Source organism: Larimichthys crocea, chromosome XIII, assembly GCF_000972845.2.
Source record: "Larimichthys crocea isolate SSNF chromosome XIII, L_crocea_2.0, whole genome shotgun sequence".
NCBI classification, from domain to species: domain Eukaryota; kingdom Metazoa; phylum Chordata; class Actinopteri; family Sciaenidae; genus Larimichthys; species Larimichthys crocea.
Window position 1 is genome coordinate 42237721 of NC_040023.1, and position 26923 is coordinate 42264643.

The following is a 26923-nucleotide window of genomic DNA, read 5'->3' on the forward strand; positions in this document are numbered from 1 at the left end:
AGAGGCTTCTTTCATGTTATCAATACATAGAAATTTATTTTATTAAGAATTTGATATTTTTAGATGTGTTGTTTCATACATGATTCTACCATTGTATCCTGATAATGACGTCACTTTTGTAACTGAGCAGGGGGCAGGAGGGAGGGGACGGGCTAGAATGTTTCTTTCGACCAATCAGTGGCTTTTTATGCAAATGAGCTGGTCGACAGTAAATGTGGTGAAGACCAATCTGGTGAAGAGGAGTAGAAAGAAGCGGTTCACTCTGACTGGCTCCTCCGTGCGTGTTTCTCCCGTCTTCGAGGGTCTGGATGGCCGGTTAAAAAGCAGAAAAACACCGCAGTCCTCGGTTCTTCAGATGCGCGCTCCTTGACGCCAAAAATCGGATATATTTGTCATTTTTCCCGGAGTCTGAGAGAAGAGCTACAAAATGAAATACAAAGTAAGTAAAGCGGCACAGACTGGATCCCGGTCAGACCGTGTCTCAGGTTCGGTGTCTGCGGGATCTGTTAATTTCTCAAACTTTCCGCTTTGCTCTGCTCAACTGTGATTGTGAGCTCTTTAAATGAGTGCATCCGGGTTAGTTTGAAAATCAGAAAAAGGGAAACTCCAGTGAACATGGGCAATGAGAGCAGGACACTGCTCTGCTTGATAAATGTGTTGAATGTGTCTCTGGAGGCTGCTGCTGCTGCTGTTCCTGTCTCCACACTACATTTAGTGCCATCACAGAGGCGTGCATAGAGGAAGAACACCCCCTCCTTTAAACACAAAGATTGCTCATGTGAACTCAGGTTTGTGTGTGTGTGTGTGTGTGTGTGTGTGTGTGTGTGTGTGTGTGTGTGTGTGCGCGCGCGCGCTGACACCGTGAAAACACTTCACTCACCCCATCACTAAAAAAAAAACAAATTTTTTGTTTTGTGTTTCTAAATATCTCTATTTTTTATTCTGTTCTTCTAATAGTCCCGTTCATGGTCTCTCACTGAACTCTGCAGTACCATAGATATACTGTTCTTCTCTATCAGAGCTCCTGAGCCCATCTTGAAAACTTCTCATCATAGAAGACAAAGAATCCTGAAAACCGGAAATGACTGAAAAGTCCAAACAGTTTGAAAATGACTTTCTAAGAACTTTGATGAGTTGGTGAATGGCTTGAGCTCCAGGAGGGTCTACAGTGAGTTTATCACACTGATGAACACACTCATGTTAATCCAAACTAAATCAAATCAAATCAATTTTATTTGTATAGCCCAAAGTCACAAAGTACATTTGCCTCAGAGGGCTTTACAATCTGTACAGGGAGTGACAGATGCCTACAGCTATAACTACAGCTATAAGAGTCAGAATAACTATTCCACATTCATATCCTGAGGAGAGAAGGTTCTGGGCTGACTATAGTGGAGAGCTGACATATTTTGACGCCTGCTTTGTGAGCTTTTAACATAGTTTGGAAAATCTTTGGTCATGCCTATCTCTACTTTGTTTTGTGCATTGTACACTTGAGCTTGGAGTCTGCCTCCCCATATTAGGGAAGCAAATACTGCACTGTCATACAAAGTGTTTGGATGATTCGGGGGTTTTGAAGGGTAGTGGCTTCACTTCTTCACTAGCTGTTTTTGAAAAGTTTTGGCCCAGAGCCTGGACTTGACACAGTTTGGGTGTCCACTGGGCCTGCTGTCACTGTTTAGTCGGGTGTGGTTGTGATTGGAGGGCGGTCACACTGTGTATCTGCGTCATGGTTCTAACTGACTCACGGTCCCATTGAGTACAGAGTTCACGGAGCAGAGAGAGCCCAACAATCCACGATGATGATGTTGTTTTTTGAAGCCAGGCCAGAGAGTGTAGCAAGGATTTCAGAGGAGGTCTCCATTCAGCACTGGTTTCATCCTCAACAGGAAGATTGATCAGTAGATGTTAAATGTGAAAGCAGTTGTGTTTTCTAAGCTGTTATGAGATTTGTACAGCACACAACCTTTCTGACATAAATCTGTGTCTACACTTCTTTGTTTATCCACGCTTGGGCCAGATAGGGAAAGCAAATCATGCAGAGTGCTCTTTGCTTTATGATAAAGACTTCTGCATTATGCAACACTGCCAGGCAGGCAGAGAAGTGCAGGTCAGCCCTCTCTCAGATCCATGTTTAAATTCGTTAAACAGTGTCAAAGTTTACTCTGTCCCCTGTCAGGTCTGCGATTAATTATTCACAGCTATATTCTGCACTCCTTTCCTCATAAAGTTTCAACAGAAGCTTAATGAGGTCACCCCAGTGATTGGCGCCCCGTCACATGTCCTGAGGTGAGGTCCTGGCCAGACACTGACCCCCCCCCCTCTTTTCTGACATCAGAGATGGTTTCCAGCAGGTGTTCAGGTGTGAAGGGAAGGCTTTCCTTCCATAGGTCACCTAACGTGTATAATCCCCCTGATGGGTGCGCACACAGACAGATCTCTTACAGCATCAGTGAGGCTCGGGGGTTCTGAAGAAAAGGAGCACGACAGACGGAGAAAGAGGTATCTGACATAGTTTAAAGGAGCAGTTTAACATTTTGGGAAATACACCTATTCTCTCTCAGTGGCAGCAGTAGAGAAGAAAATACCACTCTCGGTTAGCTTAGCTGAGCAGGTAGAAAGATTTACAGGCAGAGCCAGCCTGCTCATCTGTTTCTTCTCCCTGTTTCCAGTGTAAGCTGACTCCTGGTTCTAGATTTATATCTACCAAATGAGTCATATCAATCAAACTGTTATCATATCAAACCATCATGTATTATGACACATGAGCAGTCTGGGGCAGAATAAGTTTTACAAAAAAGACTATATTCTCTCTGAGAGACTTCCACAACCTTTTAAGTCATTCTCTGTAACTGACGTAACTGTTGCAGAAATAGCTTCAAAACCACAGTGAGGAGTGATAAGGTGAATCCAAATTCTGGTGTGTGTGTGTGTGTGTGTGTGTGTGTGTGTGTGTGTGTGTGTGTGTGTGTGTGTGTGTGTTCCCCAGTGTTTCTTTTTTATGGGTTCAGGTTCCAGGCGCTGGTCCAACAGCAAAGATGGCTGGAGGAGAGCAAGGAGACATTGTTCTGAGAAGTAGGAGGAGGAGAAGGAGGATCTGTGATGCTGAAAAGGCCTGCAGAAAATGAAAGAAAGAGGAAGTTGTGGGGGAACGAGAGGGCAAACAGAGTTGGATGTATTGTTGGTGTGGGGGAGGGGTGACGGGGCGCCCTGTGAGAATGAGAGCATTCCAGGCGATTGTGCGTGGGAAGGTTGTTCGGAAGATGTACATAATTGTTTCAAGGTGCCCCTTTACATTGCTAATGAGTCTGGCAGCGGGGCGCACCAGGATACCAAGTCTTTTCTTCTCTGTGCGTTGGGCATGTTTGGTTGTGCAGCTTTGTGTAGAAAGAGACATTTGTCTTCTCCTGAGAGAAGAAGAACAGAGTTCAGAGGACACCAGGCATACACTCCTCTTCTATACTGATCAACCTGTACACATTTTTCACTCACATTCAAACAGCAAAATAGATTTTCAATGCATTTTTTTCTATTTCCACAGGCTGTGTATGTTACTATGATACTGAATACAGCACAGATCATTTAAAAAGTCGTGTTATCATCACACTGGGATGCTTACTTGCCCCAAGTTTGCGCCTGTGCAAATTTTTCAGCAAGTGTGAACCTTGATGAATCTTCTCCCCCAATAAGAATGAATAGCTGCCGACGACACACACATACACACACACATTGCACCCTTGCACCATGAGCCAGTCATTAACTTTTGAAAACGATTAGTGGGGAGAGAGACAACACTGTGTGCTCATTTTATCCATAGAGAGAGAGAGACTGCTCAACATCAGCAACAATGCGTGTAATCATTTCCATGTTTGACCTTTGGTGGAAATAATTCTCACCTCCCCCCATCCTTCCCCTCCAGGAATGCCAACTATTCTGCACGTTAATCTCTCAAGATGTAGTGGGCCTCTGTATGTATATCAGGAAGACTTTATTTCTAGATTTGGATTTTAGACTGTTGACAAATGTATTAATCCATCAATCACTAGTAAAACCTTCAGTTTTATCCATAATGAAAATGATCATTTAATGCAACAAAACATCTCATAAGTTTTTTTAAAACTTTACGAGGGAGAAAAACCTCCTTCTTCCACTTACTTAAGACGTAGACTTCTGGGTGATTTCCATTGTTTCACTGAACAGTGTAATAGCTTTCAGAGATCAGGTGTCAGTTTCGTGTTTACCTGCATTTGTTTAGGTGCAAAGGGGGATAACCTTGTTGTGGTTTGTTGAGGCTCCTCTTGGTAACAAAAGTGTGTTGTTCAGTGTGAGATGAAAAGAAGAAAAAAATTTTGTGGAGCAGACATTAAAGTCTGATATTTGTTGTTGGTTACATGAGACAGTTTCTGTCATTAAACCTCATGGTAGTAGCAGTAGACATTTAATGACATCCTCAGGACATTTTCTGACATGTTGTTTTGTAATGAGCACGGTTCATCAAAAACAGTTGTCTCCTTCATCTCTAAAATCCTCTAAAATGTTCCGAAGGAAAGGAAGGAAATCCAAAATGTAAAAGCATCAGTGTGTTTTCAGAAGCACTGAAGTGTGAAAGGGTGAATGTTTCCCTCCAATAAACAAGAAATGTTCCTTTATCTCACATACCCTTCATGTTTCAAAGAGCCAAGATGGCAGCCTGCGCTGTTCAGCACTTTGTGTCTGTGAGATCTTTGCGTAGCGTGAAATCAGGACGACACTGCAGTGAATCTCCATCTCATTGTCTATTCCTATATGTAAAACCATTCATTGTGGCCCTGCAGAGATACGATGAAACATATTTCACATCTCAGCTGTTCCCTCTTGGAAGGATTAGCTCTCGTCTCCGGGGGTTACCACGATGCACTCATGTACCCTCGTTGGGCATCGTTGCCAAGCTTGGAAAAAATCCACCTCTCTACCCCGCCAAAACAGAGCACTTCTTGGCTGGGGCTCCATGAATACCAACCATGCTGTTGTTTTTTGTGTCACTGGTGCTTTCTTAACCCCTGTAGATGCAGTAAATAGTTTGTTTAGGTCTGTATCTGCAACCAAACAAAGCCCCCTAGTGCTTGCAGATATTCATAGCTTTGCTCAAAGACATTTCAGCAACACGGATGCCTTCCAACATGGGTCCTCAAATTGAAGGACAGTTTATCTTCCTGCTGCTTCACACCATTCACACAGTCCTAGAATGACTTGGCAGAATATGATAGGCAACATTGCACAATATGTTTCCCCAGCAGCCTCTCACAGAATCTGATATACTTTTGTGAAAATATCTCTAGTGTGGCTTTCACTTCTAATTATAGGTTGGACTTGGCATCCAGGCCCAGAACAAGCAAATCCAAGATATGAAATGATGAGACGGGGTCAGTCTTAGCCTGGATCTCTTTGGGTTCTGCAGGAGGCAGGAAGTGCTGCAGGCTAAGGAGTGGGACGGAAACAGAGGAGGGAGTCATGTCAACTTACCTTGTAGTTTATGTGACAGTAAAAAAATAAAACAACTATGATGTATGTGAGGAGGGAGGAGGAGATGGAGAAGAACAGTCACTTTAACTAAGAAGTTACTCAACTTACTTCCTGTGACTCATGGCGGACGGTTTTTACAGTCTTATCATCATATTTCACCATGATCTTAACTTAAGTACACAGTCAGGCTGAATTAGGCAACAATGTACCTAATGATTATTTTCCTTTTATAAATGAATATTACCTTTTTTATATATTTAATGAACCATTTTAAGAAAATGGAAAAAAAGTAGTACTAGTTGTTACATAAAGACTTTCTGATGTGACTGTGGCCTTAAAAAGATAGAATCTTTCGAAGTTATTTTAACACAAGCAGCCATACAGGAAGTGTTAAAGCTATAAACACCTTTTAAAAGAGGATTACATTTTCATACTTCTTATGGTTTTGTTTTGAGGAAACTCCATGATTATTCACAGTTTTAGTCATGCGTATCCACTAACTAAACAAATATTTCAGCTCTCAAAGTGAGGGCTTTTGAGCATTGGTGGTTTGTCACAGCTTACAGTGTGGTTAGGCCCAACATGGCACATCACATCCTGTTAAAGAGACAGTTGCCACGCTGTTGCTGTTTAGATGTTTCAGGGTGTGGAGATTTTCTCGCAGTGCTGCAGCTCAACGAGAGGAAAGGTGGGTGTCATATTTACACTGGGGACACAGTAGTCTTTTATGCAACAGCAGGCACAATGAATAGAGCCTTTTCTAGCAGCCTCAAGGGGCTTGGTGTGCTGTATCTTTGTGGTCCTATAAAAATACTCACAGTCAGTCACAAAACAAACTAATGTCATTAATTATGTTGGAAAAGAAACAAAGCAAAAAGCTGATGCAGTGATTTGTGTTTACTAGTCAATAGCTGATGACTGCAAGGCTGGAACAAGCTATTGATCGGTTAACAGTTACGTACTTCCTATTCTCCCCACGCTGTGTTCTAACTATTGATTTACAACCGCTTCCATAAGATATCAATCAGTCATTGTGTGGCAGCAGTGCATGTGTCGTATCACATTTCCTGTGTGTTTATAGGTTTCAAATAAAAGTTGTGTCATGAAACTTTTTCCACAGAAATAGAGGAGAAACTTCACTGAGCCTGCTGTATAATTATGTTAATACACGACCACTGGCTGGCTAAGAGGCTGTAATCAGAGGGTCAATCTTTATGAAAACTGTCCAAATGAAGAAATTACCATGTACTCTGAGCTCTGAACCACTTCCCATGAGTCCTTCCTGCCCAGAACCCTTCACACGGCCCATTTATTTGAACTGCCTCTCACCCGCAGCAGGCCACACTCTGAGGAACAGCTCACAAAAGTCATCAGGTCCTCATTATCGTCATTACTATAATTATTTTCTATATTTAACCATGTGAAATGAGGCCAAATGAGTGTGCCGGTTCACCCTTTTCCACGAACCACCCCGGGACACGTTACAGTGGTATGGCCCTAATTTTCACATGAAAAGGTTCTGCGTAATGTTCTCACAGTCAGAGCATACTACTTTTTTGGGAGCAGGTTGTGTTTGTTTGGGTTGAAAACATCTTTGTGTCTTTGGAAGCAGGACCGCTCCTGTTGCCATGGAGATGTGGGTTTCTGCTATGTTGTGCGGTTGTGTTTTGGCTGCAGTAGCAGGGGAATTTGAGTATTTGTGAGCTTGTTTAGCCAAAGCCACCTTCATTATTATTAGATTGATGTGTACCCCAGAGATGCTGAGCCAAACCACCCAGAGAGCTCTTACTGAAAGCAAAGGTGGGGCCCTTTCAGCAGGCGGTGAAGTTACATAGGTTTTTATTTTTGGCGTGGCCTCCACACAAATGAGAGGACCTTTTATACTGTTTGTGCTTAGGCGAGACGCTTATGGAAAACGATGCCTTGTTGATGTGGAGGTGTGTGAGTCATAGCAGAGGGGGGCTCAGAGTGGAGGGGCTCAGACAGCTGCTCTTTAAGATGTGTATCGTGTTCCAGGTGCAAATCTGGACAGCTCAGCTTTGCACGATTCCTTGCTTTCTAATGCTAAAAACATCCAAGAATGTGAGAGCATCTCTGAAGCCAGATGTTACAGAGGGCAGGATGAAACCTGGAAGACAAAACAAAAACATTCATGTGTGTGAAATATTTATTAACTCCTGTAATCTTTTCTCATGTCTTCTGGATGTGATCTGTTTTTCAGTAATTAGGCCAGTTTAAGTTTGCTTCATCTTTAACATGAAACAATCAGTCTAATTAGTCAATAATAATAATCTGTAGGTAAAGTAAAGTAGCAAAACATTCTCTGATTCTTGCAAATGTGATGATTTTCTTCTGATATATTTTGAATTATTTGAAGTCTTTTGACTGAGAACTCTCTGCTTCATGGATTTGTTCATTGACAAAACTATTATTTATTATTATTTTGATGATTAATTATTTATTTGATTGTCTGCTTTCTTTTAGCATTCTTTCACAATAAATTTATTTTCTTTGGTTAGGACTTCATTAAGATAACAAGCATTTAAGTGAATTGTGAAACGGCACAAATGAAGTTAGTTTAGTAAATAAATAAACTAGTATATTTCAAATGTTTTAAATATGGCTACAATCAATTATTTTTTATTATTGAATATTTTTATTTTTATGTTTGGCTTCTAAAATGACACAAAAGTGCTAAATATTTATCATAATTTAACAGAGCAGAGATCCAGTTTACTCTCAGAAAGAATTCTTGGCAGTCGTTTGTTAAAGTATTTTCAGCTCCAAGTCAAAATGAAATAAAGTCAAATTAAGCAGAAATAAAGATACACATGAAGTCAGAATCGACTTTAATATAAAATACATTTAAAGGATTGACGGCTCATTAAAGGTCTGAAATGTAGCAAAGAGCGAAGCTATTAAAAGCTCTTCAATGTGTTCTCGAGATAAGATTTGAGGTCAGGACCAGAAACGCTTCATATTTACATTAGGAAGCAGCAGAACGCCTCTCGCCTTGCTGACTTCTAACACATAACTTCCTGGAAGCTGGCGCTCATCTGTGGGGGAAGGTAGAAGGGGCCTCCCTGCCTGGCAGATGACAAACACGTGTTTATAGGAGGATCAGTGTCAAGTGGTGGAGTCACCATGTTGTGACTAACCAATGTTTATGCCAGAGATGTGATACCCAGTTTAATAGTCAGTTTCACCTGCTCCAATTACAGTGATGACTGAAGCAAACAAAAAAAAAACGGGAGCAGCAGCTTCCCACTCTGCATCCTTTCAACAGGACTGGCATGCAGCTGGTAGCCATTACAGCTAACAACCTGTTCACTATGATTAGGGCTGATGTTTCACATGACCCTTTAGATGTGTAGATTTATGTTAAGCTCTTTATTGGTGGATGTGTTAAAGTGATCAGAATGACCATTAATATTTACATAGGAGCTCCATCTTAATAAAAGCAGAACGAGGGTTAAGAAAACATGGAGCTTGTTGTCCCCAAACTCACTGCAACAGACAATACAATGTGATCAAGTTTGTTGAAGCATTATTTCCACAAACTGATGTCTGAAGGAGTCCAGACGTGGAGTGTGTTCACAGGCTGTCACTGATGATTACAGTCTTTTATCGGGCTTAGTAATTAAGTGGCTTTACTTCCTCAGTGATTGTGGTGAAAAATAAACCAATTGTTGCTATTATGTTATGTTTTTAAAAATCAGTATCCAGGTGAAAAAAATATTTTTAGAGCTGTTCATAACAAAAGAAAACCGGTTCATACGTTAGTTTCAAACCTGCACTAAGGCTTTCTGAAAGTTTGAATTAGTGTGAGCTATTGTGCTGCAGAGCCGTGAGATGAACATCTGTGTGGTTTACAGGACGGATGCTGGGTCACAGTTTCTCTCACACTTTGCTTGTATCTCTGCAAAGCCAAGCTGGGCTGCAGTATCGAGGTCTGTTTAAATAAAGGTGACTCTCAGTAGCTTTATTTTTTTTCACACTGTAACTTGCAGAGACAATAAGTGATCCATGTTGTTCTTGTGTCTGTGAGCTGATTTCATTCCTCCTCTGAACCTCATACAGACACATGTGTTCTTAAGTGGCTTGTGCATATGAGTGATTTCACACAATTTGTTGCATTCATCAATTTTCTTGGGCTCCGAATTTTCTCTTGAGCACAAAAGAAATTCTGTCTTAACCGGTGTTTGTCCGAATATTCTGTTCATCGTCATCGTCATTTAAGAGGTTTTCTTAATGTCAGTACATCCACTTGAAGACCTCTCATATTAGTCATGGACCACTTTGCTTCAATAATGTCATTTAGTGTCTTTGGCAGCTGTTCTATGAATGTTTTTTAATTGTGGTTATTAGGATGAAAATATAAAAATGTTGTAGTGTGTATCCGTCTAATTGGAGCTGCATTTTGTTTCCTCATGGATGACTGCCAGCCTTGATCAAATGATTGGAATGAGCAGACATCCAGGATCCACTCCCATTGGGCAACGTTGACCTCTGGGGGTCACGATCAAACTTGCTACAGTAAGCTGGTGGCGGGGGGTGATTGGAAGGGGGTAATTGTGTGACGGGTGTTGCCGGCTAGCAGCCCTGACAGAGCACTTAGACAATAGCCAGGGAGGCCAGGCCCACAGAGAGAGATAACGATGTTACTAGAAGAGAAATTTTCACATGGGAACTGCCTGAGTCACACTGGGCAGGAGAGAGGAAGGCCACAGAGGGTTGCTCAGACCAGCAGCCAGTGGACTTTAATAACATAAACCAATGAAAGAAGAACTTTACCTGTGAGAAGTTGTATTTCTAGCTGCTTTCTGATCATCCTCACTCTGTAGAAATATTTTTCTTCTGGGTCTAAATATACATGTAGCTTTTAGTTCATTTAGGACTCCAATCTTATCCTCAAGTCAGCTCATTTGATCTGATCAGAGTGGGTTGATCCAGCTTACTATGCTACAAGATGAGGCTTTAGATTGAACATCAGCAGCAGCTTCCACCCTGCATTTCCTTCATAGTTTCATTTTCATTTAAATCATTTTAGCCACTTTGTTGCTGAAGCAATAACTAAAGAAAACATATCTAAGGTGTGATGCTGCAAAATAAAGATAAAATAAAAAAGAGTTGTTTGGATGAACCTGAATGCAACAACACTCTAAAGTTAAAGTGCCCTTGAGCAAGGTGTTTAAGCTATGTGTGAAAAAAATAGCTCCATAGATGAAAGTGCAGTTCTATTGTGGTGCAGGGCAGCTCCCTGGAATTCAACTTGTTTTTATTGTTATTGTGACTATGAAGCAGTTGAAAAGAAGTATTCATGCTTAGTTAACTCCTTCCCTGGATGAATAAAGGATAAAAGAAAAGATTGATACATTTAGTGGCAATTAGTCTTAAATGCCTCTCTCAGATACTGAAGTGGCACACTCTGGGGCTTTTTCTATCTGCAGAATCTGTAGTTTTGAGTCATTATCCCTCCGCCCTCAGGAGCAGGGCACAAGCTGAGAAAATCCCATCAAGTTCAGATTGCTTTGAAAAACATCTGGTGTGGAGCTGGCGGCTAATGCAATCCTGCATGGTAATTTGAAGTGCAGAAAGTTGTTCACCAGCATGTTGTCCACCAATGCATTTAAAAACTGCCATAGAAGTTTAGTAAATAATAATAAATTTGTTTTTAAAGGGACAGTTTGACATTGTAAGAACTACTAATACATGCTGTTTATGTCTGTCTAACCCAAGGGTCACCAACCTTTTTGAAACCGAGAGCAACTTCCTGGGTACTGATTAAAGCGAAGGGCTACCAGTTTGATACACACTTCTGAAATAGCCAATTTGCTCAATTTACCTTTAACTAAATGTCATTATTAATAATTAATGATATTAATCTCTGCGAAGACACTGATCATGTTAATGATTTCTCACAATGAATATCAACAATGATTTAACAAGATAGGAAACAGATAAATATCAATATGCAACACTTTATTTCTATATTTTGTCTTAGTGCAAGTGTTTTTCAAATTGATAAAAAAATGTTCAAAAACATTTTAAGATCACTTCTACAACAGTCCTAGGAAATCACAATGTCCCATTTTCACTAGCCAATAACATTTTTTAACAAACCATGAATTACTTTGCACCACATTTGTACAAATAATAAATCATGTAAAATACAAAAATAAACTTTCAGATTTTTAAATAAATCTGATTATATTTTGAACTTCACACTAACATCTGCATCTGCAATTTTTTACATTGTTAACATTTTACATAAACAATTGTTACATTTTACAAACACATTTACCAAATCATGAACTGGACACCAAATCTGGTATCCGTTTCTCTGTCAGTTAGTGGGAAGCCTGGCATTGCACGCTGTTTACCAGTATGTTGTACTCTGGTGTGTAACTTGACAGCGCAACTCTGAGTGAGTCTTGCAGATGTGCATCAGTGAGTGCCGCTTTGCTGTCGCCACAGTCGCCCCGCAAATAAGACAAACACATGCTCCTATCACAGTGGTAAAAAAAACTCTACCTCCCATTCGTCGTGAAAATTATGTTTTTTTCTTTTTTCTGCCATCTTTTTATGGGTCAGTCATCTCCTCATTTTTGCTGCGCCCGCTTGTTTCGTCGTAGCGTCTGCGCAGACGCTATGTCATGCGCATCATACTGACCTTTGAACTATAACTAGGTCATAGTTCATTTATATTAAACATTTTTTTTAAACATTTTTTTAAACAAGTTTTTTAATATATATTGTCATTTCCAGTTTACATATAAGTATGATTTAAACAAGAATAGCAATCAAAATAAATTAGATTCAGCTCACTGGTAAGTCAGGTGGTCCTTACGGGCGACTGGGTGCCTGCGGGCACCGTGTTGGTGACCTCTGGTCTAACCGTAGCAAAGAACTGTGTCTAAAAAATGTCTGCTTCTTTCTGCAGAACCTGATGGCCAAGGCGTTGTACGACAACATGCCGGAGTCCCCCGAGGAGCTGGCCTTCCGTAAAGGGGACATCCTAACTGTAATAGAGCAGAACACAGGAGGCCTAGAGGGCTGGTGGCTCTGCTCCCTGCATGGCCGCCAAGGCATCGCCCCTGGCAACCGACTGAAACTGTTGATTGGACCCATGTTCGAGGCCCAGTCGCCGGCCGCCAGCGCAGCCGCCCAGTCCTCTCCTCAGAGCTCAGCCTATCAGCAGAATCCTGGCTCGGGGGCTCAGGGGATCTACCAGGTGCCACCGTCCCTTCAGAGTCCACAGCAGCACAGTCAGCAAAGCATCTACCAAGTTCCTCCTGGACAAGATGTCTACCAAGTCCCACCAAGGAGTAATCTAGCTGCTGATAACACTCAGAGCAAGGTGAGACAGAGAGAGAGAGAGAGAGAGCAAGAAGGGAGGCTGCTTTACATTTGACACGTTTGATAAAGAACCCTGCTCTGTCACGTTCTTTGTGTTTTAAAGTTAGCGCTAATATTGTTAGGTACATACATTTAAGATCTTATTTACAGCATCGCTGGAAAAGCCATTATACCTGGTATGCTCCTTTTACAGTATAGCTATATATACAATCCTCCATATTTGATGTTTTATTGGCTGGATGGTATATCATTTACAACAGGCGATTTTACAGATAAACACATAAACAAGCAGTTTCCTGCTAAATCTCAAATTACATTCAAAGTAATCATCTACACAGTAGTTTTTGTTGTAGGTGAATCCCGTGAGAACACCAGGAAATAACAAAAATCATTGTTTAGCTAATGCTGGAGACACAATGACTCATCATCCAAATTCTACAGGAGTATAATGTTGGCTAACATTAGCAAAAATGATGGGATGTTAGCTAATCTTAGTGAACATTAACTAACTTCCAGCTAACATTAGCTACCATACGCCTCTGCTAATGTTAGCTGATGTGTTGGTTAGCATTAGCTACTGGATGTTACAAGCTAACATTAGCTAAATTCAGTTAACATTGGCTACAATAAGTGACACCTGATTAACTGATTAAAAATGTAACTTTATAATCAGAACTGACATTACTAATCTGTGTGCTGACACTGACGACTTGTGCTGCTGTTCATATTTTATCATCTGCCTTGATCCAATAATTGTCATTTGTGGCCATAACTGCTATTTCTAAGCAAAAGTTTCATCGTCTTGGTTTAAATGCACCAGTTGAGTCAGCACAGTGATCCTTCATTACGAATGGAAGTGATTGGCAGGTGTGCTTACACAGAAATGAAGAATATTCCGGTTTATTCAACCATTTAACTAGTTCTAGCACCTCAGACCAGATCATCCCTCCAGGAGACGGATAGTAATTACATGCTGGATGAGCTTTTGAGATCCCAAGGGTGTTTTTTTTTTTTTTTTTTTTTACAAATCAGGCCCAGCCATCACAGAAATGAGCTAAGGTGTGCACTTTAGTAGGTAAATAGGCAGCAGGCACCAATGGCTCAGAGGACTTTGTGTAATTCACTGTGTGATAAAGTCAGTCGGAGCCAGGGGGCTAAAGAGGAGAGACCTGTCAATTAACCTGCACACAGCAGCACTGGATACCAACACCTCAAGGCTTAACAGAGGAATGGAATAAAAAACACTTTGGTGATAACATGGAAAATGAAATGTCTGTCTAATGAGAGAAGGGTTTGTGCTGTAATCATGTTATTGGAGAGATTAAATAAGTCTTGGACGTTTAACGTTCCCTCCAAATCTGTGGTTATCAAAGTGGTGCAGTTTTCAGCGGTTGTTCCTGTCTATTAAATCGCAAGATTTTGACTTTGTGTTAGACTCACGTCTGTGTGTCAGTGTACTGCAGGAGTTCGGACAAGGCTCTGTTGTTTTCCAGTGACGTCTGACTGTTGGACAGAAGTACCATCGGTCTCTGTGGCCACAGTCAGTCCTTTTCTGAGCCAAAACAGCAATATCTGTAGTAAAAGAGTGGAAGAAGGAACTATTTTGGGCACCAAGGGTTGAAAAGTCCCTTTTTATTTATTTTTTTATACAGACATTGTTGAGTGGAGTGGATAGGTGAGTGGACAGTAGACCACTTCCAAAGCTTGGATGGACATGAAACTCTCACAGTTAAATCATCTATACAAAAGATACAAAAATTCAAAAATTGAAAGATGCATAGAAACACAAGTAGACTTATTTTAACTTGGAGTTCACTGCTAACAGTGAGCTGAAGCTAAGCCATTATGTTAGAAAACTGATGATACATTAACAATTTAAGTCAGTTTACTGTAAAATTCTGGGTCAATTAAGAACTTCATCAACACAAGTTAATCAGCATTAGTGGACAAAAATCTAGAGTAAAAGCCAGAACTGGCGTCTCCACTTTGAAAGTCTATAAGCACAGTACACTGTGTCATAGTATTTTTGGAGATGCATTTTGTTGACATGAAATCCAAACCCTGACCGTTGCTCTTAAAAACACCAAACTCAGTCGTGTTTACTACTGCTAGACTTTGTGAAGCAGTATTGATGACAGGCTGCGAGCGTTGACTCATGGTGCATGCGTTCTAATAAAGGGAAAACAGCCATTTGCATTTTTGTGTGCAAGTACAAACATGCACACAAGCACACACGGATACGCACACACATGGATAGAGACTGATGCAGGCTTCATGGACTGATAATCCCCTCTCATATTACCCTAAAGCCTCCCACAGAGAAAGGTTCCTGTCCATCCTTCACCATGTGTGTGGAGTCATGTCTCATCTGCACATACTCTCCACAATGCGTCCTCGGGTTTGCATGCCAACCGTGCAGCGCAAATCCAGATTGGTGACTGGTTATTTTCTGTTCATGTGGTGTGGGGCTCGGGTATATAAAGGCACACTGAGGTTTGGCGCTCTCTGCCTCTCTGGCTGTTTGGTTTGATGCTGCAGCCTTGTCCTTGGTTGACCCTCTTGGGAGGGTGAGTAACACAGCCCCTCCTCCCTTCTGGATTTCTCGGCCACACAAAGAGGCTGCTCACATAGTGGCCAGGAGAATCCTTGTGCTGCCTTTTATCATTCTGCTCTCAGAGGACCATTTTTCATCTCAGTCTGCTGCTCTTGATTTCTTCTTTCTTCTTCAGCTCTGAAAGGTGTGTCTGTTTCACTGCGCCAGTTTCCCCTCAGTGTTCCCGTTTCCTCTGTGCTTCCCTGTCTGACTCAGACTCTGAGGTCATGGTGTTCAAAGATGGGTTGGGTTCAGAGTTCAAAGATCTCCGGCATGCTTCTTATCTACTCCAACCATTCCTCTTTTTTTTCCACTCCTCACTTCCTGACTTATGAGGTCTGCTCTTTGTATGAGCATTTCCTCCACTCACTGTGTCATACCCATAGATCCAATCTGCTCATTGGTGCCATAAAAAGGTACGTGTGTAACAAAAGGATTAATAAACTCCTACACCACTCCAGGAAGTGCTCTGATAACTCTTTATGGACCAGGAGGGTGTGCCAGCTACATTGATAAAAGTCCCTATTTGGAAGTAACCAGGTTATGTGAAATGAATGGCTTGTTTGTTTGCCTCAGCCATATTTTCTCTACCTAATCATGTGCACAACAATCTCAGCTCCAGATAAGTGAGTTATTCCTTCCTGGAGCAGGCCAGCTCCTTCAGACACTTGTCTGCTTGCCATTGTCGCAGTTGTGATGAATTGCTGGCCCATGAGGTTTGACCGAGGGGGCAAGGTCATAAATCAGTTCCACCAAAAGTAATCTGCTCTGCGGTGTGCATACTGGGAGGACTTTCTCCCCTTGAAAGTTTAAAGCAGAGAATGTTATAAATGAGCAGAAGTAGGAGGAGAGAAGACACAAAATGCTTTGCTGAAAGTTAACATTTTAGCAGCATGGCTTTAGAGATGGCAATTACCAAAACCCAAAATGACATTCAAATAGCCTTTTCTACCCAACCAGCTGTCCAAAAGCCAAAGAGATTCAGTGTCATGTAATAAAAGACAAAGAAAAGCAAGAAGCCATCACATTCCAGAGCTGCTTGGCTGGCATGAAATTTTGTGTAAACATTCATGAGGCACAGAGGATGAATCATACTGACTTAAGTGATCCCCTGATATTTCCTTTAGCGCCACCATGAGGTTGAAAATATCAACACCTATTGAATGGATTGACAGTATATTTGTCCAGACAGTCATGTTCTGTACTAAGGTACCAAAGCGTAAGGCCTCACAGAGCTGTAGACTCTTAGTGTTGTTCTCTATTAAGATTCATGGGTCATTCACCTCACCCTCTTTTCTTTCTAAGAGGAATGACTCATGATATTGTTCTCCTAGAGGGAAAACACTGAATGTCAGACACATCTTTTAACATTATGTCTCTTCAGATAATCATGCCACTGGATTAAATAGCTGCTTTGGTCATAGAGGCGGCTGAAAGATGATACTTATTAGTGTGTTCCCTTTTAATGCTCCTCATTAAGCCTGCTGTCTGTTTGGGTTTAGCCACTTGGACGTGTTATGAAGATGGCTGAAAGCCTCACAGGATTTACCAGTTAATTACCTGCATTAATTAGTTTGGCACTTTAATAGGCTGCTGCAGCTCCGAGTGGCTGAGGGGAACATTATCAAGCAGCAAGGAAAATGAACCACAACACTGCGAGAGCCACCTTTGTGCTGTGATTCAGCAAAGCAGAAAGGGGCAGGTTACAGAGCAGAAACACACCCTACATTTAGGAGATGCAGTCAAAAACAAAACACCACCATAATATCTGACTGATAGCATGTTGAGATTGCCACAGCTGGTGGTTCATATTTCATTTTCTCATGTACCATGCTGACAGAGCTAAAGGTGGCAAATGGCAACCTCTGCGGCTGGGAAATGGAACCAATGTAGAAGTACTAAAAACTATAATTTCTCAAGCAACAACTTAGAGGCAGGCTGCAGAAGTGAGTCAGTCTCCATAAGTCCCCATGTTAAAATGTCCAACTTCACAGCAGAAGTAAACATGTTTACCATTTAAATGATATTAAGACTTAAAGTGGCACATAATTAACAGCATTGCCTCTTGACAGGTAAGTGCCATTACAAATGGCTTATTAGAGCACCCAGGTGTCATTCAGCCAGCCTCCGATCAGCTGATGATCCATGTCTTTATAAAATATTTAAATTAACTGGGAGGTGGAAGAAGCAGTACATTCAACATGGCGGTGGCCAGTGTCACATATGTTTAGCTTCAAAACATCACTCAGGCTCTGTCCATTCTTTATACTGTCATTGGTAGAAACCCAGGAGGGCGACTTTGACAGTATCCAGATGGATGGTAAGAGCACAAGAAAGGAGATGAGGAGGTGTGAATGACAATGTCATTGTGACTGTATTTTATAAGATGAGCTTTGGTGAAAAGTCGTGTGTGTGTGTGTGTGTGTGTGTGTGTGTGTGTGTGTGTGTAACCCCAATGAAAAGGTGTGGAATGATGATTTTCTGTGAAATCTTGCCATAGATATCTATTTCTGAAATGAAACCATTGAGGGCTTCTGTAACCAGTAGAAGGATTCCAGAATCATTAATAGAACAGTCACAATATGATTCTGCTGAAAGTTGCTCAATAATAATTGAGTATTATTGTTCAGCTGCTTGTCAGTACATAAATCTAAGAGAGCTTATAACAAGCTGATGAGGTAGTTGTTGACGTTATGACAACATCTTTAAAATGACTGTGATGTAAAGCTGAAAAGTCGTACCTGCCAAAACCTGAGCCTGCCAGAATGCTAAGTAAACACAGTATTACTGAAAGAGCCATGAGTCACTTACCATAACACGTAGGAGTGTTAACAAGGCATCTATTTGGCTCCTCAGGGCACAAGTTTAAACCTGATCCATATTTAGTCACTCAGTTTGCTGTGCCTCCTCCATGAAGGAATCCTGAGCGTAACACCTGAGTGGAAACAAATGTTTGTTCTGTTGCCCCGGCTCTTCATGATGTCATCGCTCTCTGAAAGGCCTGCCATACAAGCGCCAACCTCCTTTGACGTGGCAAATATTTACCCACCGCCAATTATAGCAGCGCCGAGCAGCCTCAGAGAAGTAGCCTGCTGGGTAAACAGAAGGCGGAGATGGGAAATAAATGAGCAGTGTGCATCTGGCAGCGCCTGAGAGGAGCCACTGAAGAGACGAGTGCTACTCAAAGCAATGACCTGTACCTGTGGAAAAGGTCACTGAGGTCTTTGACAGACACCTTGCTGCATTCTGCATGTGACAGCTGAATCCAGACATCCCCCTTATCATCAGCACACAGGCTCAACCCGCAGGGACAGCAGCCGGGCTAAAGTGACCTTTTACCAAGCCTCACTCTGTTGTTACTGAGTGAAAGGCTAGCTTCAGCTGTGTCTGCTTACATGATCTGCCTTTTTCATTCCAACACATTTTTATTCAGTCAGCAGTGAAAAGAAAACATGAAGCCCTGAGAAAAAAACTAAGAAACAAAAAACTATTAAAATTCACACTTCTCTGAGCCCCAACTTGGAGAAAGGTGGAGGTGCAGTTGTGGCTCAGGAGATAGAGCTTATCAGAAGATCACTGGTTCAATCACCGGCTCCGTGTAGGACAGTGATTTTTGTGAGTTTTCTGTACATTGATTGTACTGATCATAGCTACTTTGGGATACTTTCGAAATGTGAACAGTTACAGGGTCTGTTGGTGTCAGAAAAATCCTGATTGTAGCAAATTCCCCAATATAGCATAGTGCTATACAGCCAGATGCTACATCCATGAAGAAATGATGCTGATGGTTTCCATCACTGTGTATATACCACAAAGTAGACAGAGCATCTGTCTAAGTGTGCGTGACAATAGCCCAAAGAAGCAATGCTATTTATTCCTCTGCTGGTTTATTTCAAGCCTGTCTGATGCGTTTAAAGCCCAGCTCTAACCCCACAGGCCCTGTTGGGATGATGTATGTACGGACAGGAATGCCAACAATGAACACCTCAAATCACCATGGACTTGTTCAGATTGGACTTATGAGAACCATATGGACTACTGTTAGTCAGACTCCAGCTCAGATGAATGGCATTCCTTCCCATACTAGGTGACGTACTGTCATTTTCCACCCTCTCCCCCTGCTACCCTTTTTCATAAATCTCTTTTACAAACCATTCCCCCTTCTCTCCATCTCTGCTGCTTCCTCACAAACATTAATCGCATTCTGAGTTGGCTGACATTCCAGCTCCTACTGCTCACACTGCAATAAATGTCTCCAGATTACAAGAGATGGAATTAGGATATTAACTGAGCTACATAGCGACTCATGAGTAGATTCAGAGACTAAAGTCTGAAACCTCCATGGGGATTTCCTCTCTGCCAGGAAGCCATGCGTATGGTTCCTATTTTTAAGCCCTATTAACAAACCCTGCTTGCTCCAGTGTGGCGATACTGGTGTGTGGGGGCAGAATAGAAGTGCTGGGCTCAGGGAAGGACATTCCCAGCATTCCTCTGTCTGTCTGATGCAGAAAGAAGGTCTGCCACTCTGCTTTTAGGGGGACAATGGCTGGGGGAGGGGTATGGAAACACTTGGATTAGGAGGTGTGGAGGGACTGATTAGACTGATTAGCCCTGACAAAAAAATTAGATTAAAAAAAAAGAAATTAGCACGAGGCAAAATGTCTCTGGCGTAACTGAACGCAGCACTATGTTTGTGTTTGTGCCACAATGTCAAATATTTTCAAGGCATATTAAATCCTCCAGAATATTATGCTTGAGTTCCTTGTGGTTCCTATAGTTTCCAAAAGTAGATTGGGAGCCAGAGCTTTCAGCTATCAGGCTCCTCTTCTGTGGAACAAACTACCTTTCTGGGTTCGGGAGGCAGACACGGTCAACACCTTTAAGAATAGACTTAAGACTTTCCTTTTTGATAATGCCTATAGTTAGGGCTGGCTCAGGTCATCCCTTAGTTATGCTGCCATAGGATTACACTGCCGGGGGACCCCACCGAGGGTTATGCCTAGCCAGGCACGGTATTGGTTGAAGATGCACACATCTCCCTTACCGAAAACTCTCTCTCTCTCTCTCTCTCTCTCTCTCTCTCTCTCTCTCTCTCTCACTCTCACTCTCTCTCTATATCTCTCTCTCTATATATATATCTCTCTATATTTCTCTATATCTCACTCTCTCTATATATATATATCTATATCTCTATATCTCTCCATATCTCTCCATATCTCTCCATCTGTGGACATGTCTCATTAATGCATGTTACTAACCAAACTTCCCCGGAGTTTCTGTGCTCTGTCGTCCAGCAGGATCTCGTGGATCGTGGCTGCTGCTGTGATCCTGCATGACGCCCACTACATATATTATTACTGTCATTATTACTACCATATCTATTACTGTAATCATTTTTATCATTCATTATAATTCATTGTCATTTTATCAGTCATTGTACAATATGTTTGTGTTGATTTGTCCTGTACACGTGACATCCATTGCACGTCTGTCCGTCCTGGGAGAGGGATCCCTCCTCTGTGGCTCTTCCTGAGGTTTCTTCCACATTTTTTCCCTGTTAAAAGGGTTTTTGTGGGCAAGTTTTTCCTCACTCGAACCGAGGGTCTAAGGACAGAGGGTGTCACTCCCTGTACAGATTGTAAAGCCCTCTGAGGCAAATGTACTTTGTGACTTTGGGCTATACAAATAAAATTGATTTGATTTGATAACAAGGCTGTTCATCAATACCAGTGGCCCAGTAATTACTTCACCAGGTTCTCTAAACTCACAATCCAGCCAGTGCTACGATAGAAGATCAACTTTGAATCATAAAACCCTTCCGCCTACATCAAGTCCTGCTAGCTTTGACCTTACTTTAGCTTGTTTTATTGCTCAAGTCAACCACATTAGTTTTACATTTTATTCTGTTTGATTAGTTGAACTTGAATTGTAATATTCTTTTTGTCTGTCAGTCCTTGGTTGAATGCTGTCCCCTCCGTTTTTGTTCTGTATTCACAGTTTTCAGTTGCTCTTTCAATTCTTCTTGTCAGCTAACACATTTATGTTTAATTTGTTACATTGGCTGTTATGACCATCAGCTCTAAAGTTAGATTAACTTACAAAACGCATGAAACATATTTAGCAGAGACTATTTAACTTCATAAAACCGATCTTTGCTATATTGCAGACACAGGGGATTTGGATACAACTGTACAGCTTGTTAAGTTCTGACAGCTTGCTGATGTGGGTAATGCTAGCTAGCGCAAACCGTAGGTAGATATCATTACAGACAATTAGCTGACTTTATCTCTAAAAATGAGACAGGAAATGAACGTTCCAGTTTCCCTCATGATGTTTAGCCTAACGGTTAATTCATTAATGAATCACTTAGTTCAATTCTTTTCCCCTCCAGCGTCAGGATTTGCTGTTTTACTTTGCTCACTGTGAAACTGTGATGGAGGTTTTTTCAATGAATGAAATATAACTTTATTAGATTATTAGATATGTCATTTGGAGTAGATCTAACAGGAAATGGTCCCAGGTCAGACTCAAACCATGATGTCCACCAGATGTGTTTAAAGCTGCTGACTCCTTCTGGTTTCTGTTTCTATTTATCTCCTGCTTTCCTGGGTCTAATTTCAAAAATACTCATTAGCTAAGCTCATACTCATACTCATACTACATACAAATAGCTTGAAACAGGGCGGATGTTGGTCTGTCTCGGTTGTCAGAATGTATCTGCCTCATCTGTAATCACTTTCTTTCCCCGCATCACTCGAGGACTATGATTGAAAATAGGCAAAACAATAGAGAACAAGCACAGACACACAGAGGACTTGGAGCTGGGTGTCGTTTGTCTTTGTCTTCAACACTGCTGTGCCCAGGTGTCATCTTTTAGACAGCAGCTCTGATTGTTTGTCTCTCCCCCTGCTGTGATTGGACAGGTGGTGACCCCAACCAGAGTGGGACAGTCTTACACCTACAGCCCAGGCCAGCACAACCAGCAGGACCTCTATGATGTCCCACCCAGTAGATCACAGGGGGTAGGTGTCTCATGTTCCCACAGCATGTACATGCATGTTTACCACTATGACTTATTTAAAAAAAAAAAAAAAAAAATCAGTTTTCAGAACAAAATAGTTCTTCGTGATCATCACATGATGATTATTTTCGGTGTTCATCATGTTTGTTTCATGTTTCAGGTGTACGATATTCCACCTGGTCAGATGTTCCCTGGTCAGCACAGTGCAGCCAGAAACCAAGGAGTCTACGATGTTCCCCCAGCTCAAGTGGACCCCAGGACACAAGGCATTTATGACGTACCTCCCTCCTCACAAGGGGTGAGAAAACTGATCTTCCACCACAGTGAGAGGGCATATCAGTCAGACACTCCATTTATTTCAGTCGAATAAAGAAAATGAAGGAAGTGGTAGCTGCTTATGACTAGAAAATGTTATTTTATGTTTATTGATACAGTTCCTAGTATTTCTCTTAATTGTGTGTAATAAATGAATAATATGTCAGATGTCATATTTAAGACATTCTTGCGGCTGCACTAAATGAAACCTTTGCCTGCCAGAAGAGTTTAACCAAAACTCCATGAGTATGGTTCTGTGTCTGAACTCTCCAGCAGGAAAGAAATTCAAGGACATAACTCTTCTCTTTCCAGAGCCTCTAAGGTTTCACCAGACTTCCAGATCCGACCAGGCAGAGTGCCACCAGTTTGTTTGTAATAACCTGAAATATGCTAGGACCTGTTATTTGCGTCGTTCCTAATTACAGTTTGGGCAAGCCTGTCTAGCTGTAAAGAGTGCATTTCAAGGCTGATGGAAATCACTCACAGGCCACCATTTTATTCACGATCCCATCATGCTCTGTGTCATGATCGGCAGAACAGACACTCTGCCCTGTCAAGTCAGTGGGAGGTTAAAGTTTTGTTGTACTCTTGACTGTGTTAGAGGAAGAAACTTTTGAGGTTTTAAATATAGTATCTATACAAGCCAGAAGGTCTTTCACTTCCTCAATCTCTAACTGCTGTACTGCTGTGCAAACTGTATCCGGAGAGCACCCGCTGGGTCGACTTTTTCCACTAAGCTGATTTTTGTCACTTCATGTGATGAGAAAACTGCTTCTCTCTTGTTTCTCAATTAGTTGTATTTTTATTACGATATAACTCAAATCCACTTCTGTTTAGCATTTAGACTGTTTTTTTGAGATATTTGAATGTAGCACATAGGAGGTGAGGAATCAGACAAACCTGATAGAATTCTCCTGGAAAACAGATTTTTTTGTGCATATGTACAATTAACTGTATTTCTAAGCAGCTTTCTTTACATGGAGTGATGTGTCCTTGTGTTTCAAATAATTTAGTCTATACTAAGAAGTAGCCTCTAGAAGTCACCACTGAAGCGTGGGACAGAGGTCAGTCTTTGAACAAGTTCTCTTAATGTGTGATTGTCTTCACCTGCAGGTCTACTCAGTGCCTCCCTGCAGGACCAACGCTGCCCTCCAGGAGGGAAACTACGACTTCCCGCAGCCTCTCAAACACAAACAGGAAGGCATCTATGACGTTCCACCACCTGCCCTCACCAAGCCCACTCAGAGCCCCCAGTCACATTATGATTTTCCTCCCAGTGTGGAGCCTCCTCCCCATCACCGACACCCAAATACCAATGGCAATGAAGGCATTTATGACATACCTCCACCTGCCCTTCATTCAGGGGCAGGGTCTCAGAGAGACGTATATGACATCCCCCGGGGCATGCAACCCCCCCAGCACAGAAACTCATCCGCTGACAGAGATGGAAGCAAAGGCATCTACGACATCCCAGCTCAGGATGCTCGTGCGGTAGCAGACGTGACTGATGGCGTGAACCGCCTGTCGTTCTCCAGCACTGGCAGCACGCGCAGCAGCATGTCCACCTCCTCATCCTCCACAGGCTCCAGCTCTGATGGCCGCCTCACCCTCGATGTGGATGCTGCTGTCCAGAGGTTGTACCGCCTGCAGCAGGCTGTGGAGGCCTCAGTTGGGTCCTTATATTCAATGGCAGCTTCCCCTCACTGGAGGACTTTTCCCTTCATGGAGCGCCATGCTAATGATGTTCGCACTGTGCTAGACAGGGTCCGGGCTGCTCTGGGGGACTTTGTTGTGTTTGGCAGAGGGGCTGTTGTGAATGCGACGGCCCTATCAGACTCCAGCCTGCACAGTAAGATGCGAAGGCAGCTGGGACGCCTGGAAGATTCGCAGCAGATCCTCCTGCAGATCTACCAGGTCCTGGAAAACTGCAGCTGGGCTCTGAACGCCCTAGCATCCTCTGGCAAGCACCACAACAAAAGTGACGACCTGGATCGCTTTGTCATGGTCTCCCGGACTGTTCCAGATGACGCCAAGCAGCTGGCCTCCACAATAGGCAGCAATGCTGAGCTGCTGTTTAGGCGGACACACATGGACGGGTCTTTCTCTATCGGGAGCACACCTGATGAGAACATGATCCACTCACTCACCTCCCCCTCCTCTGATAATGACTACGGAGGTCAGACCAAGCCCTTCCCTGTGCCCTCCAGCCAAGACAAAGACAACATGAATAGTGAGAAGTGTGTGAAGAGCTGGATGGAGGATTACGACTATGTGCATCTGCAGGTAAATCCTCAGTGCGGAAAGTCTAGGCTCAAAAAGACCATATGTTTTTTTCTTATTTATTTTGATGTATGTCTCATTCTTTTATCAAAGGTCACACCTGAGTATGTTTTCAATGCCTCTTCTCACGTACCCGTCTTGCTCTGCAGGGCAAAGATGACTTTGAACGTCAGCAGAAGGAGCTGTTGGATAAAGAAAACATTATCAAGCAGAGTCAGGTCCAGCTTGGTCAGGAACAGGTGAGACCGATGAAGAATCTATTATTATCATAAATATTCATACATTTATACCACAGTATCAGATAAACACAGCGGTTTACAACTTGGGTCTCGTGTGTGCACAGTCAAACACAAAATCCACACAGTCCTCAGGTCGAGCTTTTAGAGGGGCTCCATTTTCCAATTAAATTCAGCTGATCATTCAGTCTCTGAAACACCTATCACAACCCAAAATAATGAAAATTCATTTGCGGAATTTTTATAGGGCTGTGTCTCATATGATTAACTCTGTAAAATCAGAAGAAAATCAGGTATCATGAGTAAACAGTGAGGGTTGGAAACTAATTTGAATCCTGTCACCCTTCACAGATCAATCAGTTCAAGAAGCTCGAGCAGGAAGTGATAAAACCTGTGGAGAATGACATCTCACAGTGGATCTCACACCAACACTCGGGTGTAACCTCAGCCTCACCCTTGGACTCCTCCTCCTCCATTTCTCCATCAACCCATGTGTGCACACGGGACCGCCAGCTGCTCACCTTCTACTCTGAGCAGTGTGAGCAGCATTTTGTGACACTCCTCAGTGCCGTGGACGCCTTCTTTGGCTGCGTCAGTGCTGGGCAGCCTCCTCGCATCTTTGTGGCACACAGCAAGTTCGTCATCCTCAGTGCCCACAAACTGGTCTTCATTGGAGACACTTTGTCCAGGCAGGCCTCAGCTCCCGAGGTGGCCAACAGGGTGATGAACTCCAGTAACGTGTTGTGTGACTTGTTAAAGTCTGTGGTGGCTGCGACTAAAACAGCCGCTCTGAACTACCCAAACACAGCTGCCATCCAGGAGATGGTGGACAGAGTCACTGACCTCTCACACCACGCACAGCAGTTCAAAGAACAGTTGCTACAATTGGCCAACTTGTGATTTTCAATCCTTATATTTCACCACAGACTCCATTAATCTAGCATATATATATAGATATATATAGATATATATAAGATATATATATATATGATATATATAGATATATAGATATATATATATATATATATATATATATATTAGTTCTTCATCTTTAAGCCTGTTTTGGATGCTGTAAATATCAGTTCTGTAAATAGTTGCTCTATTTTTGTGTAGATTGTTTTATATTATAGTATGAATATATATGTAGATGCAGTATTGGTGTCTCTGTAGGATTATGTAGGCATTTTTCATAACATTCCTGTCACATATTATGAAGCACCTTATGAGATGAGTTTTGTTTTTTCATTTTTTTTTTATCTGTAGAATGTTGTTGATGTGTCTTACTGCTGGGTGTAAATCCTGTTCATGTCTCTGTGTGGAGTACTCCACAAAGTAAAAGATTGTTCTTAACCCTGTGACTGTGTCATTGAATTTCTCTGACATGTCAGATTTGTTTTTGTCCAGAGAGACAAGGAAGAGGTCACAATAATCATCTTCAAGTTTTTTTCATTTGTCTTTTAAGTTTTTACAGTCAGGAAGCCTTTCAGGGGTTTGAAGGCCAATGCTGATGTTTCTGTTCAATTATGGAAAACTGAAGGTCAAAATAATAAGAACACTAGTGTTGTTTTGCCTCAGCCTAATGAGTTTTCTCATTCAAGTACAGCAACAACAACAAAA

General features: G+C 42.0%; 1 protein-coding gene across 1 annotated transcript; it reads left to right on the forward strand.

Moving 5' to 3' along the window:
* The first annotated feature begins 216 nt into the window (after positions 1–216).
* nedd9 (neural precursor cell expressed, developmentally down-regulated 9) lies at positions 217–26266 on the forward strand. The gene is made up of 7 exons (XM_010751735.3): positions 217–439; positions 12446–12862; positions 22378–22476; positions 22636–22773; positions 23904–25073; positions 25220–25309; positions 25658–26266. Exons 1-7 carry the CDS (start codon positions 428–430, stop codon positions 26204–26206), a joined length of 2475 nt encoding a protein of 824 aa, XP_010750037.1. The 5' UTR covers positions 217–427; the 3' UTR covers positions 26207–26266.
* Positions 26267–26923: the final 657 nt, after the last annotated feature.

What these genes read in the sequence shown, in the direction of transcription:
- nedd9 (XM_010751735.3), top strand. An exon ending in CTGATAACACTCAGAGCAAG is followed by an intron (nt 12,863 to 22,377) that starts GTGAGACAGAGA and finishes GTGATTGGACAG; the next exon opens with GTGGTGACCCCAACCAGAGT. An exon ending in TACCTCCCTCCTCACAAGGG is followed by an intron (nt 22,774 to 23,903) that starts GTGAGAAAACTG and finishes CTTCACCTGCAG; the next exon opens with GTCTACTCAGTGCCTCCCTG.